The sequence below is a fragment of the Schistocerca gregaria genome, chromosome 1 (genome assembly GCF_023897955.1).
Source record: "Schistocerca gregaria isolate iqSchGreg1 chromosome 1, iqSchGreg1.2, whole genome shotgun sequence".
In the NCBI taxonomy this organism is placed as follows: domain Eukaryota; kingdom Metazoa; phylum Arthropoda; class Insecta; order Orthoptera; family Acrididae; genus Schistocerca; species Schistocerca gregaria.
In genome coordinates, this window is record NC_064920.1 from 398,212,358 (window position 1) to 398,229,662 (window position 17,305).

The 17,305-nt window shown below is 44.6% G+C and overlaps 1 protein-coding gene across 1 annotated transcript in view; it reads left to right on the forward strand.

Annotated features, from left to right (window-relative positions):
- LOC126349094 (uncharacterized) overlaps nt 1–17,305 on the forward strand; it is a 932,931-nt gene that overhangs the window by 651,922 nt on the left and 263,704 nt on the right. Inside the window, exon 6 of the mRNA XM_050002408.1 lies at nt 2,417–2,600. Within this exon, the coding sequence (XP_049858365.1) occupies nt 2,417–2,600 (184 nt within the window). The remainder of the gene's footprint in view (nt 1–2,416; nt 2,601–17,305) is intronic.

Here is a 17,305-nt window from a genome sequence, read left to right on the forward strand (position 1 = left end):
CTAGGTACCCCATGGTTAATGTACCATTCATATGCAGTACCTTTTTTTCCACGTTAACTTAAACTTCCAAACCTTTCTTAAATTATATTTATTTTTCGTCATCAGTCCTCTGTTTCGATACGGCCTGCCACGACTTCCTCTCTTCAGGCAACCTCTTCACCACAAAATCACTACCAGACGTCCTCAAATTACGTATTGAATACATTCCAATCTCTGTCCCCTACTACACTGTTTATCGTCAACAGCTCTCTGTCGTGCCACGAAAGTTAGCCCCTGAGGTCATAACACCATCTTGTCCGTTCTTCTTGTCGTTGTTTTAAACACATTTCTCTCCTACCTGATTCTGCGGCGAACGTCTCCATTTCTTCATCCTCAAGAAATGTTTCAAATGGCTCTGAGCACTATGGAACTTAACTTCTGAGGTCATCAATCCCCTAGAACTTAGAACTACTTAAACCTAACTGACCTATTACATACATTCATGCCCGAGGCAGGATTCGAACCTGCGACCATGGCGGTCGCGCGGCTCCAGACTGTAGCGCCTAGAACCGCTCGGCCACCCCGGTCTGCTCTTCATCCTCCATTTCGCTGAAGAAATGGGGGTGTCAGCTGATATACTATTGTTGCGGGGATAATTATTTATTCTTCTTATTTCGAAATTAATTCCGACAGCTGTGTCTGATGATGTTCATTTATTACGATCAATTTCAAAACTCTGATATAATGAAAATTCACTACTTATGTTATCAGTCCACCAAACATTTAGCATTCCTCTACAGCACCATTTCTCAAACGGTCCGATTCTCTTTGATTCTGATTTTCCCACAATTGATGATCCCATTCCATAAGCTCGTGTACTCCAGACGTAAATTATGTACTGAGAAATTTCGTCCTCAAATTCCCTTGAGGGAAGGCGGCATGCTTTTCGCTAAACACTGTTGAGAAATTTTGGAAAATCGGCACTTTAATGTGACTGCAGAATGATTATTCTGCTGTCAGCATACATTCCGTATGAGGAGCGCGAAAATAAGAGGGGAGAAATTTGGTGATGAGACAATTGTAGATACGTTCAACCACAGAGTGGGGACAGTTGTAATGAAGATAACCCGTCAGACTTTCCTTAGAACATCTGCTTTACTACCACATTATTCAGTTTTCATCTATCGTGCGTATGCATCACTATAGCTACGGCGCTTGTTCTTACGTAGTCACTTGTTTTTCACATCGATGACGCGAAGCCAATTCATAGGCATTGTAAAGGATACATTCTGTGATATACATCAATTTACAGAGTGGAATGTGTTTAATATGTGTTCGTCATCGAGACGGCTACATCGATTGAGAGACATTGTATTGCCTGAATCAGGATAGACGGCAGGCGAATTAATCTCTGTAAATACCAATCCAGTCTCGCAGGCCTGAGCGACGCATCTCTGTGACTGAATGTACGTTGTAAACGGAAGAACGTAGAAATTTATCTCAGTTCACTAAGTTGCGTTTCTCGGTGTTTATAGCCGGCCGGGGTGGCCGAGTGGTTCTAGGCGCTACAGCCTGGAACCGCACGACCACTACGATCGCAGGTTCGATTCCTGCCTCGGGCACGGATGTGTGCGCTGTCCTTAGGTTAGTTAGGTTTGAGTAGTTCTAAGTTCTAGGGGACTGATGACCTCAGAAGTTAAGTCCCATAGTGCTCAGAGCCATTTTCTTTCGGTGTCCATAGTATAAAATTTGTAAAATTGTTCCTGCGTTATGGTGCTGTAAAAGCAATGCGACGAATACTGCTCGGTGAAAATTATATATTCTACAGCTTGGCTCCCAGTCAAATTTTGATTAATCAAGGAAAACATCCTGATCTGCGTCCATCTTTGAGCTTTCTTCCGAATCTACACCTTAGGGAGAAACAACAGTGTTGAAATTTTAGTCTCCACATGAGCTCTAGCGGTGATATATCTCTTGCACTTCGTGGAGTTCAGACGTCAGCCGCTCGGGAGAGGCAGCGATCAAATCTTCGCCCAGCCTCTATTTGTTGTGTTTAGGTTGGATCGATTGCTGAGTTGGTTCCTTAAGTAACGCTATTGCCCTTCTTTCTCAATTCTTAAGCTTTATATCTAACGACATCGACAGGTCTCTGAATGTTAAACCTTCCTTCCTTTTCCTTCTCAGAATTTACTTCAGTCTCACTTCGAGATATTGTAATAACTTGCAGTGTAGTATAACATTTCTCGATTTGTGGTACTTGCCTCTACACAGCTGTCACTGAAACACAAATGCAATACTGGAAGATGAACGAATCGCTTTATACGGCGCTCAGCTGTTTTTCATTGTGTTAACGACAAACAGCTGAGCACGTGCTGCTGCTGGAGAGAATCGTGGAGAATAATTTGTTGACATGCTTTCATTCCTCCACTATTTGCAGCCTGAGACGTGCGACACAGCACGGTATCAGAGGTCGCGCCGGCAGTGCAGCGGCTGGGGACGCCAGGTCTACTTTTATGGGAGCGGACTGCCCCCTGCTGTCGCCTTCCCGTCGCTGCGGCGCCTCGGCTTGTCCCAGCATCCAACGCTGCGTCGAGACCACACGGGGATCTTCACTCCCGCAGGTAGTGCTACGAGGTAATCCGCTCTTGCAGGCTTTTAAAAACTCGTTTGTTTGAAATCGTTTTACATTTTATTACTAACCTTCCATTCCTAATTACGAAAGCGCCGTATGTTACGTGTTCACATTGGCTTATGGAGTAAAACAAATTTCTCAAGTTATTGTAAACGTCTGTAACATCGTGTAATCGCGAAGTAAGAAACTCGCATTAGGCTGCCATATTGTTATTACACTTCGTTCGCCCACACCTCATCGAAAAAGTGTGCTATATTCTGTAGCAGCTGCTCGCTGTTACCAATGTATGACTGCTGCGTTCCTTGCGTGTGATTCGCCGCACATCACAGTTAGCATTTCGTCGATGTTCAGATTTTCAGACCCTATTCTTCGTAATTAAATTATACCGAAATGGGTTCATTTCCCCTACAGGAAGAAATATTAGGCCAAAAAAAATTCTGATAACAGCGGTAGCTCAGAAGTAAGTGACTAATTGTGGAAATTAGCTACATTGTATTTTACAAAGACTGTACTGAAATGAATTGCATGTGAAGGTAACACACGTTTTTCTTTATCTCAGATACTTATTTGACATTCTGACTTTCCAGATGAAATGAGCTGCGCAACATTCATTCATTCTTTAGTCGGCCGGAAACCAATGTATTACGGAATTCATAATTTGCTTTACAAACCGTTTCGTGTGAAAACGTATGCAGTTTAGAGCACTCCGAAGATCAGAAGGCCGAAATGGAAAAGACTGGAACAGCAAATGTGTCCTCATTGTGACGGAGCAGCAATGCTGACAATCACTTCAATGATTTAGGGAAAGTGCGTGGCGCATAAATCGATGCGAAGGGACGGATGCTGCAATTATCTCGCTCCGAGCTACGAGTCCAGTAAGATAGCCACTGTGCCCCATCGATAGATTCATTACTTCCACTTCTCTGTATGGAAATGCATCTTATTATCTTCAATAATATACATTTAAAAGAAAATTAGGTTTATATCAGTTTGCCATGGCAAGTGAAAAGTACGCTTAAGCGATACGAATGTCAGTTAATTAACGTGATGTTGTCTTCATCCCTTACCTCCAGAAGTCGGAGTGTTTATTCATTTCTTCGAGGTCACGCCAGTCTCTGCAGGTTTAGTTCGTTTACGAACTTATTAATGGTATTCGAGCCGGCCGCGGTGGTCTCGCGGTTCTAGGCGCTCAGTCCGGAAGCGCGCGACTGCTACGGTCGCAGGTTCGAATCCTGCCTCGGGCATGGATGTGTGTGATGTCCTTAGGTTAGTTAGGTTTAATTAGTTCTAAGTTCTAGGCGACTGATGACCACAGATGTTAAGTCGCACAGTGCTGAGAGCCATTTGAAATGGTATTCGAATTGACATCAGTTTTTGTCTGCTGTTCTGCAAAAAAGTCTGCATTTCAGCAAAGCATGTAAGAGTCTTGTGGATGTCCCACCCACGGAAAAGGAATTTTTCCCTATGTTTTGAGTGGCCTAAATTAATGCTCGCCGCTCGGAGTGGCCGCGCGGTTTGAGGCGCCATGTCACGGACTGCGCGGGCGCTCCCGCCAGAGGATCGACCCTCGGGCATGAGTGGGTGTGCTGTTCTTTGCATGAATTAGTTTAAGCAGTGTGTAAGTCTGGTGACCGATGACCTCAGCAGTTTGATCCCATAGGAATTCAGCCACATTTGAACATCTGATTTAATGCTGAAGGAACTCGTGACCCCACTTCTCAGTACTGTACCTGGTTGGTCAGCTGACAGTATGTCTTGTAAAGTGGCTCGAATACTTACGATATTACGGATGCCAGCGGGTATAATCCCCAAGTCCACTGATCTTTTCATGTATTCATTTCTTCTCTACTTCACGCTTTAAGCGTGAGAGATGGTATGATTTGCCTGACTGCACAGAATTCGAGATCGTCCTTTGGACTGCGGCGTACAGATGGGAATTAGATGACTGATGCAAAAATATATATATTTATTTTTCACTTTAATCGACAGCTTTACTTTTCAGAATACAGTCTATTATTATTGAAACTGTGCTCGCTGTGTTCGTCACATATACAGAGGGACGCATACATCGAAGACAGGTTGATGCCGTGTCCCTTGACTTCAGGAAGGCACTTGATGCGGTTCCGAAATGTCGTTTATTGAAGAAAGTACAACGTTGCCGAGTATCAGATCACATTCGTAACTGGATGCAGGATTTCCTTGAATATGGAACTCAGACGTCAGCAGGTCACTCTAAACGGAAAAAAATTCTGCAAATGTAAGACTAATTTTTACCATGGTAGTGAGATAGGATCACTAATGTTTACAATATAGGTAAGTTATATAGGGTATAACGGCGGAATACCTATGAAGCTGTTTGCAGATGATGGGGTTCTATGTAAGAAGGTACGAGTAATAATGTCAGAAGACTGTAGCAACCAGCAGGAAGACCTCTAAAGGATTGATTATTTCCTTTTTTCTTACTTTAGTGTCTTTCCACCGTTGAGGTGACTGTATAGGCACACCCAAAAAGCCCCAACATTTTTAACAACAGACGTCGAGCGGAGAAAATCTCCGACCAGGCCGGGAATCGACCCAGCGTCCCATCACCTAGCAATCCGCCGCAGTTATCACGCAGCTAACGAGGCGGACGGGATTGATGTTTACTGTAGAACTGGAAGTTGACCCCGAATGTAAATAAGTGAACATATTGCGCATAAATAGACGAAAAGATATACTGCTGTTGGATTGCACAACTGCTAACAAATCGCTACAAGCATGAACTACATTAATACACCTAAGCCGGCCGGTGTGGCCGAGCGGTTCTAGGCTCTTCAGTCTGGAACCGCACGACCGCTTCCGTCGCAGGTTCGGATAGTGCCTCGGGCATGGATGTACTTAAGTTAATTGGATTTAAGTAGTTCTAAGTTCTAGCGGACTGATGACCTGAGAAGTTAAGTCCCATAGTGCTCAGAGCCATTTGAACCATTTGAAAACACCTAAGAATTGCCGTCCGCAAGCGATGTAGGAAATGCCTGCACCACTCGAGAGCCTTACAAAAAACTTGTTCGTCCGATTCTTTGGTACTCTTATTCAACTGGGTCTTACGAGGTTGTATTAATAAGACAGATAGACAATGTACAAAGAAGAGCGGCGCGTTTCGTTATAGGATCGTTTAGTCCACGCGTGTGGGTTACGGAGATTATCAAAAAACTCTAGTGACAGACGCTAGAAGAGAGGCGTTGTGCATCACGCAGACGTTTGCTACTCAAATTCATTGAGCTTACTTTCCGGGAAGAGTAGAGCAAACAAATTAGCTCGGCACATGTAGGTCTCGCGAAATCACCACGACTAAAAGAATATGATAAACTAGAGGTAATAAGGACTTTTACCGACAATCATACTTCCTATTCTCTTTTTGGGAGTCGAATAGGGTAATGAAGAGCAGATAGTGGTACCAGAAGACAATGTAAGGTGGCCTGCGGAGGACAATTGTTGATGTAGAAAGTATCCGAAATTCGACCGTAATGAGTGAAGTTGATCTTAATTTAAGAAGTTTGAAGCTGAGAGTCTGTCAGCTAGATTTAACACAGCGGCGTTACGAGAATACTCGTCTTTTAGTTTCATTCTCAGGAGCAGACGCTGGCAGCAGTAGGAGAGGACCGTACGATATGGCGGATGCACGGGGTGTGTGTGTGCGGTGCGGGCGGGGGACAAAGTGCGGCCTAGCTGGGCTGTACTGGCTCGGCTTGGCATGGCCGGTTATCGAACTGAGTGTTTAGCATGCAGCGCGTCTCCACGGAGGACGCCGCGAGGGGTGGAAGCGGAGAGGAGCGGCCGCTAAATGTGATTTGCGCGGAGGGGTTGAGCGGCGAGCGGAGCCCCGGTCCACTGTGCCGTGGCGCGGCGCGGCGCGGCTGCCCGGGCCTACAGCCCACAGCCGCAGGCCGCAGACATGGCGGCCGCGCGGCGCACACCGAGCTGCCCGGCCGGGCCAAGGCTCGCGCTGCCCGCCTTCCTTCCTTCCTTCGGACATCGATCCACGCCGGCTCCATCTTGTGTGCACACGCCCGCCAGCGAGCCGGATAAGCCGCCGCGCCGCAACACCACGCCTTCACGCGCGAAATCCCTGTAGCGACAACCCCAAGACGCTCTACATTACTGCTCCTCCATCTGTCGAGGCGCGGAAAAAGAACGACGACGCTCCGACAGGTGACAAGACGCTTTCATGACCGAGAATTCGACCTGCTCACTGCCTTACCTACTGCCGACAAACAGACAACTGATGGTGTGGGGAAGGCGAATCAGTATGCCTTTTACTGGAAGATCACTTAGAAGAGAAACAAATCTACTAAAGATACAGCCGGTAATACACTTGTATGGTCTCTTCTAGTATAATGCCACGAGGTTTCGGACCCTCACCACATAGGATTGACGGAGAACATCGAAAACAACGAAGAGCAAATCGTTTGTATTACCGCCAAATGGGGCAGAAAGTTTCATGGATATGATACGCGTTCTGTGGCCGTAACAATTAAAAATAAGGTGGGTTTTCGTTGCGGCGAGATCTTTACACAAAATGTATCTTACCAACATTCCCTCCGAATGTGAAAATATTATTTTCACTCCCATCTGCATAACATTATAGACTGCGTGGGATGGCTTAGTTGTTCATTTTCCACACTCACTGCTAGAAAGTGGAATGATACAGAAATACGTCGTCGGAAAGAGGTTCTGTGAACCCTCTGCTAAGCACTTAGATATGCATTGCAGAGTGGTGATGTAGATGTTGATGCAAAATAGAATATCCAAATAGTCAGGATGTTGGAATATAGGAAAAGAAAATGTAGCATGAGAGCTTAATGTACAGACGAAATGAAGGCGGACAGAATTTCAAATCAGTGTTGTTATGGTGCTGCAGTGTCAATTCTCATGCAATCCTGTGTAGGAACAAGCAGAGATTTGAATTCCGGTCATTTAGTGTTACAGTGCCTTATATACTGCGTGGCTTGGCTCTCTGTGTCTCGTAAACAGAAGCCGTAACATACATTCGTTTTACCAATTCTGTAAAATCGATCATGACAACAACAAAGTTTCTTGGGAGTGCATTACGTACAGGGCAGTTCCCTAGCACTGCAACGAACAAGCATAAAAGGGTAGTTCAGAAAGCGGTGTCAATAAGCGACGTGTTAGCAGGAGTATTCAGACGCAATGAGGAATGACGCTCCACCCTCAAGTTAGAAACTTAAAGACGTAAATTACGTACAGAAGACTAAATAACGAATAAATATTTATAACAAATTCCTTTACATGCCGTGATATGCTGACGTCGTGTTGACGGAGGATAAAGTTTGGTGGACGTGTTTGCTCGCAGTTTCGGTACCGATAATAACAAGGACGGAGGAATTACTTTCCAAATATATCTACGTAACGCGTCCAGTATAATATGTAAAAGCAATTTATGGTTCGTTGTTTTAAGGATTTCTGTTTGAGACGTCATTATTCGTTTTCTTTATTTATTTTTCATTCAATTAGATCGACATGTCATTACTACGAAGTTGTAAGCAATGCCATATTATTCCATTAAATGAGTCGTAATTAAATACGTTTTACGAATGACTTGACACCTGTAATACCAACACGTTGATAGAGATGCTGTGCTGACTCTGTGGAGGAGAACACCGCCATTGCCTGTTGTTAGGAACTGTTACGGCTGGCACATCAATTAACGTCGAACAAAATCGTAATGAGTGGACCAAGTAAGAATTCAACGTCTATGTCCGCTTTGCAGGCGCCAACGGTGCTGCAAAATACGTAGCAACAAAACGTTTACTAGTTATGCAGTTTACTTTTGCCAAAATGAGCTGCTGTATGATTTAATTACAATCAGATACGTTTTTGTGTTTTTCACATCACTATTTTCATTAGCTTGGTACCCACGTAATGCTTAGCTACCAATCTTTATAGTGTCTTACAAATCGCATATTGTTCTGTTTAATTTTTCGTGAGTTCTATTCTGATTTCCCATCCAAACGGACAAAGAATGTCTATTTCTGCTTGGCTAGTACACTGAAAGTGTAAATATTTTAGGTGATTTCAGCACAGTGAACTCGGTATCCATGCCACGTCGACAGTGCAAGAGCAGACAGAAAGTACCTTTGAATGCAAAACAGTTTACTATATAATAGTGCTCGACCAGCTGTTAACGAGAGAATGCAAGACAACTGTGGAAGAATACATCTCTTTTCTCGTGAATTAACTAAACATTTCATATTATTTTGCCACTGTCCAAGGCAGACACTGTGTGAAACAGTTCACCATGTAAGAGAAACGCCTTTCTGCCCGACGTTCTTAATTTAAGCTTTACTTGGTTTCCTTAAATCACTGCAGTCAGGTGCTGGGACCTTCCCTTTGACAACGACATGTGCAGCTTCTTTCCCTGATCGAGTTAACTGTCTAATGACGTGGCTGTTGTCGAGAGGTTAAACCGGATCCTTCGTTCCTATACCTTCCGAAGGGTGGAGTACCCTGGTTAGCAGAGCATTATTGTACTCTGAGAATCCCTTCCTTCCAGCTGCGTGGCGCGGCTGTTATTTAAGCGTAACTGTGCCGCGCCGCCTCCCCTCCCCCCTGCCCTATCCCTCCCCGGGTTTTTGTTTGGCTCGGGCGCACAGCTCCGCTTTAACGCCGCGCTCCCTTTTTTCGCTTTGCGGAGGCCGATCAGCTGACGCCGGAGCCTGCGCCGTAAAGAACGACGCGACGCGTCGCGACGCCAGGTGGCGGGAAGCGACACCACTCACTCACTTGCCCACCTCCGTCCGCCTCATCCACATCTACAGATGACAAATTAAACAAGCCCCTTACAGCGTCTCACTTATCACCATTCTCTCTTATACAGGTTCAGTTTCTACTACACTTCGAGGCTCGTACTTTCTCTGTAAGTCTTTTTCTTTCTTTATTTTTTATCTGTGAAGTCTGAAACAGAAACACCATATCTGTACCATGGTACTTAATATTCTACATAGTTTGAGTTTCTGTGCCGGTTCCTTTCACGGATGGAACGTGGGAAAAATGCTTGCTCGTAACTGTTCCACTGATGTTATCGTCGGTATGGGATCCAGTATAGAGCGAAATCAAACTGGTAACTTCACCTGTAATCTGTTTCTTCGTAATTTTTGCTGGATATTTCATTTGAGTGTTGCTACTTAAGAGTCCTCAACACATCTGTCTTACAAAAATTTATTTATTATTCTTATCAGACTCGAGTAACACAATAGGTGTTCTGGTAGTAGATAGTCAACATTAGGTAATTTGTTCAAAAATAAAGAGAAAAGAAGGTGGTGAGATACTAGAATCGTAAATTACAAAACCAAACCAACTTCTACACATCTACACGCACCTAAAAAAGTTACGTAGTAAGACGCCAAAGTATGGTGGGCGCTGATGACCAAGCTGTTTAGAGCCCAAAAACCTCAAACCACACACGCACACACACACGAAGTATGTACATACTGCAATCAAATGCGTGCATTTGTTTGTATAAGCTTGGTTCTTAACTTAGTGTTCTACTTTACTTTACTCCTTTTTTCTTCGTTTTTAAAGAGGTAATCTGTTGATGACTCGCTACAACGTCGAAACATAGTATACAAATTTTGTTTACAGCGGCAGCATGTCTAGTCTGTGGGTATCTGCTACACAGTACTACACTGCCGGTCAAACATGCGTGTGACCATTCGTGCCACCTCTTCATATACACTCGATGACCATGTAAGTCCGACCTGGCAGTGTTTCAGTACGGGCAGTAACGTGTTTTACCAGCAATTTATACCGTAAACAAACTACATTACTCAGTGGCACAAGAATGAGTTTTCATGATTGTTCCACCTCCGAACTCTTCACGGTGGTCTTTCCTCGTATTTGTGTGACATGGCTGATACTTGTAGTGACTTATTAATTACGTAGTCAAAAGTTGTATTTCACAGCGTCACCTTTCTTTACGCTAATAGCCAATTACAAGCTTATATTAAAATCTAAATGTATTTATTTATTAGAGTCCGAAACAAATACAACACATGATTATCACCATGGAAAGTAAATGCGACAAAGGGTAGTTAAGCTCTACTACTGTTAACCAAAATATTGCAACTTCAATCAGATTCGAAGTCACAAGCAGAATATCTTCTTTTGTACGAGTTGCAGTGCGCAGCTGAGTCTGAAGTAGCTGATCCGTAGCCTGCAGTTCTCTTCAGTCACGTTTGGTGACAACCACAGGAAACTGCCATCACTTTTTCATGATTCATCTCTCTTGTAGCTAGTTTCATGCTCTTCTCCAGCTGCATCTAAGTGCGCCGTGGTGGCAAGTACAAAGTGTGCTGCTACGAAGTGCGTCCTGCAGGTAGTAAAATTCTAGGAAAATGCATTTGTTTTGGACGCCGTATGCTATATCTTTTAAACATATTATGTTGTAATGTGTAGATCACATTCGATTCCAACTTCATTGTACGGAAGCTACCTTCATGCATGAGAACAGTTGATCGAAATATTAATAAACGTCCGGAGTAATTGCGCCGTTAATACGGCTTTATACTTTCAACTTACATAATATTGCCCCAACTAATGTTACCTCAAATTTTACACTTCTTTCCATTTATGTAATAACTATTTTGTCAACTCTGGGACAATAAAGCCTAATGATTTGTAACTTAGTGACTTTACTACCAATCAGATGTCAAAATTAAACGATTTTGCAATTTTTCGGCTGTCATGTGCATGGAAATTTGAGTTCCAACTTGGAGAATGGTACTACCAACACTGGCTCGAAAACAACCCGTCGGGGACGTGTCCTGAAAGATATGTCCTGAGGCCAACAATGATTGAAGTAAGTGTAGTCATCTGACGGGAACACTTTTATTTCAATAACGATGACCCCCCAAACCAGTTGTAATAGCAATTTCCAATGTCGTTGGGCTTTATACAAGATTCAAAGAGGTTCATTGCTGTGCAGTCTCACTTCTAGTGATGTGTGAGGAAGGCATTTTCTTCAGATAGCTGTACCATTCGAAGCAATGTATTCCGTCATCGTGGCGCCAAGCCGTCAATCTACGGACGTCCGACAATTTGTCGATTACGGATCATTTTAGTGTACTTGAGAGATTAAAACGAGTGACACAATGGTATTCGAAACGAGTTCTTGCCTTTCCTGTCTAGTGTACTACTAGGTGCGCCAATTGGAGTCAGCTCACAGACTTGTCAATGACAAACGGCATTTAATCCACGCTTAGTAATAGAACTCATACTCATTCAGCCGCAAATGTATAGACATTTCTCCATTCGCCTGTGATGCCAATGACGGCTACACGCACTGAAACACCTCGTCGTTTCTGTCTAAGCTAATGTGTCGTCAAAGTCTGCTATTATCTCTTTAATTCAAGAACCTTTCTCTACTGACACACTAGGAGTTGATCGAATGATTTCTCAGTATCTCCTTTACCAACCTTCCTTGTAATAATTTACATTTTGTGTTACTTGAGACTGAAGGCTATAGATTTCCTGAAATTATTATTAATTTTTTAATTTCAGTGTTATGTTATTGCAGACCGAGAAATACCTACAGTATTGATACGTGTTTTTCTTAATATTCAGTGGTCAGACTTTCAGACACTCTTTTCGAACAGAGGAGTTGCTATGTTAGCAGTCATCAGATTGCATCGATTGTGCAGCGAAGGGCCGTATTCATTCTGGGCTTCAGGACGTTAGAGGAAGCACGTAACAATATCTGGTGAGGCGTATAGCGTCTCGTTGCACAATCCGTATCACTTTTTCTCTTCTGCAGGTGGGTGTTTTAATACACAATTATTATCTGCTAGAAAAGCAAAGGTACGCCGTGTGAGAGCCACCTCTGCTCTGACAGGGATAATGCAGAGTACATCTTTTAAATCGTAACGATCACATTTCACTCCTCGGCTGCTAGAATTAACTACATTCTCAGAGGAAAGGGTAGCGACACAGCGGGACATGCCCTTTAAAGATTAATGTTTATTTGCTCGCGCGTGCGGCTTGTCGGCCTCTGGCACAGATCGATGGTGTTTACAGAAGGAAAGACGGCGAGGATTAAACTGGGGGCTCGCCTTTCCTTCTTCTGTTATCAAGTGCGGTTCCACGTTGGCGGCAGTTACTTCTTTAAGCGTGCTAAAATTTCTGATCTTGTGTGGCTGTGTATGAGGCTGCATACAAATTATAACGTCAGTTCCATTGATGCGCAGCCAACGAATTGATGCTCAACAGCGGCGTTGAGCATTCACACTTGCGGTTTATTGGCAGAGACTTTTAAGGTCAAGAGAGTTTCACTTTAGGCCCCGCTCAACTGTAGTGAAAATTCAGATCTGGTCGGATTAGGCCTTTGCGCTAAACTTCGCGTCACATTATAACCGTGCGGACAGATAGCTTGGTCGGAAAAAAACATCAAACCTACTTTCCAAACTTCGGACAAGCTAGACGTCAAATGGTTCAAATGGCTCTGAGCTCTATGGGACTTAACTTCTGAGGTCATCAGTCCCCTAGAACTTAGAACCACTTAAACCTTACTAACCTAAAGACATCACACACATCCATGCCCGAGGAAGGATTCCAACCAGCGACCGTAGTGGTCGCACGGTTCAAGACTGTAGCGCCTAGAACCGCTCGGCCACCTCGGCTGGCAAGCTAGACGTCAGTCGCGGAATTGAATCCCGGTTACAACACGGAATATTTCAGTGTGCCTTTGACCTAATCTTCACCTCCGACAAATGGGAAATGAGAGGTCAGTGGTGAGTCGTGCGTCCTCATCTCATCGGCTACGAGAATTGCTCGAGAATTACATGGTCGTTGGTTTGACTCTTGGCGCAACGCATAATATTATTGTGCCAGGAAGATTCAAAGTGCACAGACACACCGCAACAGAGTGACAGCTCCATTCTGGATAAAATCTGCGATATTATCTCAGTGTTTCACCTCACACCGTATCTTGCCTGGTGGTCTAGTGCCATATGGCAGACCTGAAAAACAAAGTTTGGCACGATCGAGTCACAGATAGACAACGGAATATTTCATCTGCCTTTAACCTAGTTTGCACCTCTCACTAACGTGATTCGGTGTACACAAAGTGCAAACGGGCAGTGCATTGGCCGAGCTGTCATTTGTACTCAGGTGGTTCATGCAAAAAGATTTACGAAGTGATTATGGCCGCACGACGGGATTTAACAGACTTCGAATGCGCAGTGGTGGTTGGAACTAGACTCTCGGGATATCCCATTTCTGAAACCGTTGAGGAATATGGTATACCGAGATCTAAAGTGTCAAGGGTGTTCGGAGAATACAATATTTCAGTCTTTACTTCTCACTATGGACAACGCAGTGGCCAAGGACCTTCACTTAACGGCCGACAGCAGCAACGTTTGGTTAGAATTTTCAATCTTTACAGGCAACCAACACTGGGTGAAATAGCAGCAAAGATGTACGGCGAACGTATCCTTTAGGATACGCGGCGAAATTTGGCGTTAATAGCCTATGACAGCAGACGCGAGTAATTTTTTTTCTAACGGCACGACACCGCATGCAGTGCCTCTCCTGATCTCGTGACCATATCGGTTGAACATAAGAAGATTGCTAAAAAGATGATCTGACCAGATGAGACCCGATTTTCATTGGTAGGAGCTGATGGTAGGGTTCGAGTGTGGTGCAGACCCTACGAAGCCATGGACCCAAGTTGTCAACGAGCCACTATGCAAGCTGGTGGTTGCTCCACATTGTTGTGGGCTATGTTTACATGGAATGGACTGGGTCCTCTGGTCCAACCGAACTTATCATTGACTGGATATGGTTATGTGCGGCTACTTGTAGACCAAACCATCTGCAGCCCTTCATGAATTTCGTGTTCCCAAACGACGACGAATGACAGGGTGCCATTTCACCTCGCCAAAATTATTCACGGTTGGTCTGAAGAGCATTCTGGACAATTCCAGCAAATGATTTAGCTACGCAGATCGCCCAACATGGCTATCGAACACTTATGGGACAGATTCGAGAGGCCACTTCGTGCACAAAATCCTGCACTGGAAACACTTTCGCAGTTATGGGGGCAGCATGGCGTAATATTTCTGCAGAGAACTTCCGAAGACTTGTTGAGTTTACGCCGAGTTGCTCCACTAAGGCGGGAAAAGAAGGTCCGACACGATTTTAGGAGATATCCCATGAAATTTTTTCCTCAGCGTACAATTTTATCTCACATCGTGACGTCTACCTCCGTGGCCAAGTGATCAGTGTCGGTAACTTTTATGGGAAGGACCCAGGTTCGATTCCTGCCGGCCGCTGTGGCCGAGCGGTTCTAGGCGCTTTAGTCTGGAACCGCGCGACTGCTGCGCTCGCAGGTTCCAATCCTGCCTCGAGCATGGATGTGTGTGCTGTCTTTAGGTTAGTTAGGTTTCAGTAGTTCTAGGGGACTGATGACCTCAGATATTAAGTCCCATAGTACTCAGAGCCATTTGAACCATTTTGAACCATTCCTGGTGCTGCCAGAGATTTTTCCCTGTTGGGACGACAGGAGCGGGTCATCTCCGCCTCATGAACTCAGATGACAGAGTAGGAGCAGCTCCAGGTTTGCTAACCCGTAATACGGTCATGAGAGCGGTATGCTATTCACATGTTGCTCCACACCGCATCGAAGCGACGCCACTGGCTGATGGATGATACGGCGGTCTGTTGGGTACGTTCGGAATGTCTACGGGCACAACGGTGCAGCTTTTCCTGCACACCGTGTCAAGTTTGGTGCGTGAATGTCGTAAATTACCATGGGTATCGCAGGAGAAGCTTGAAAACGGAAAAGGTGCCAGAACTCGAGGGTAAGGCGTAGGTTGAAAGTGAAAGTAATTTCTCGTGGAGTCGCATTATCCGCTGCCGTGGCAGCACCAGACAGCGGCTGCCGGTTGGCGCCAGACGCTGCGCCTATTGTTTGTCGCGGCGCTTTATCGGCCCGCGACGCCACATTAGCAGCTCCGTCTGCGCTGTATACTGTGTGGGCGCCGACAACAGCCAACGCAGGAAGCGGCCCTGTTTTGCAGCAGCTTCCTGGACGCCCCTGAATTCTCCGCTGTGTCACCTGCTGCAGCTACTCCAGACACTTCTCTAGCGCTCTCCTCTTCCACCTCCTAGAATTCCTCACCCTACCCTAATCAGTCTTACTAAACAATACCTTATCAATTCGTATGTCTCTCAGTTCCTATCAGTGCCGCTTCTGACTTACACTCATTTGAGATTTTTCTAAGTATAGAGCGTACATTTTAATTTCGCAGACCATGTTCTCATCGTTCAGCTGCGATTAAAAGTAATTTACAATTATAGAACTCAAAAAAATTCGAAATTTCGCTCACATATAGAACTTACCTCCTTCTGAACAAAGCGATTCACTCTAGATCCAAAGCACTGAATGCGATAGCGTTTTTTTTACAGAGGTTTAAAATTTGGGAGGAATGCCCTGAGCTCAATCTGGCATTATTCCTGTTATCTTTCCTAAGTAGGTCAAGACGAGTGAGGAAACACTTTCTTTACTATCTCATTCATATTCAGTGTGAAATTACACTTTGTCATTAACTATTTTGTCGTCGACGTTGTTTAAGCTCTACCCTTCCTTCTATCAATTTCCTATACACAATGCAGGAAACAAAATAGGTCTAAACCTTAAACAGTTTTGAGCTGTGCTTCTGCTCAGTTTCGATGACAAGTATTTACCTCCATATAGTACTTGACTTCAATTTCTAATGAATCAGCGTTTATTTGGTGTGCCTGTAGGTCTATGTCAGTAGAATAAAGGGTGAACATTAATAAAATCGACAAACTGGAGGGCCGGATTCCAGGCTGGAAATATAGGAAAAAAGGTCCTATGAACATTGTCTGGAAAAGCGTCGTTGCAACGGTAGATGGCACTGACGAGTGAAAGTTCCTCTGTGTGTTGCAAGCCGTGTGACTCCCACAGCGTGCTGTAAACAACCAGATGGTCTGGTATTCATGTCGCTAACATTCTGAGATCTCGTTTGTGTACGATCAAGCAGACGGATGTGGTCGAGAGGGAGCATGGCTCTGCAGAACAAGTACTCTCGTAGACACCAACCACATCGCACATTTCGAGCCCTGTTGGGGCGTTTGTGTGATCATGGACCCTTTCACACAGACTAAGAAGCAGAGAGGCGGGGGACTGTGCGTACATCATATTTAGAGGGCCAGGCTACAAGGGATATTGAGACGGATCCTAGCGGGAGCTCGAAGCAAGTCTCGCGTCAACATGGCGTAACCCAAAGTACGATTATGAGTTTCGGGTGCATTAAATCCCATAGGGGCTTCTTTGAATATATGTGGTGGCTTGGATGCGATGCAGCTCTGTCCTGTGTTCCAGGAAGATCTGTTGTGAAGTGGAGCCGATGCAGCTCTGTACTGCTTCCAGGACGTTCTGTTGTGATGTGGAAGCGATGCAGCTCTGTACTGTTTCCATGAAGATCTGTTCATAGGACCTTTTTTTCTTCAGTTAAAGTCACGAATCCGTCCCTGCAGTTTGTCGGTTTTACTAACGTTCACCCTGTATATTGCTAGCCAATAATCCAACTGAACGCAGTAAGCAATACTAAAATGTGCATTACGTTTTTACTATTTATTAAGCAGCAAATTTCATACCCGATAACGAATGCTAGA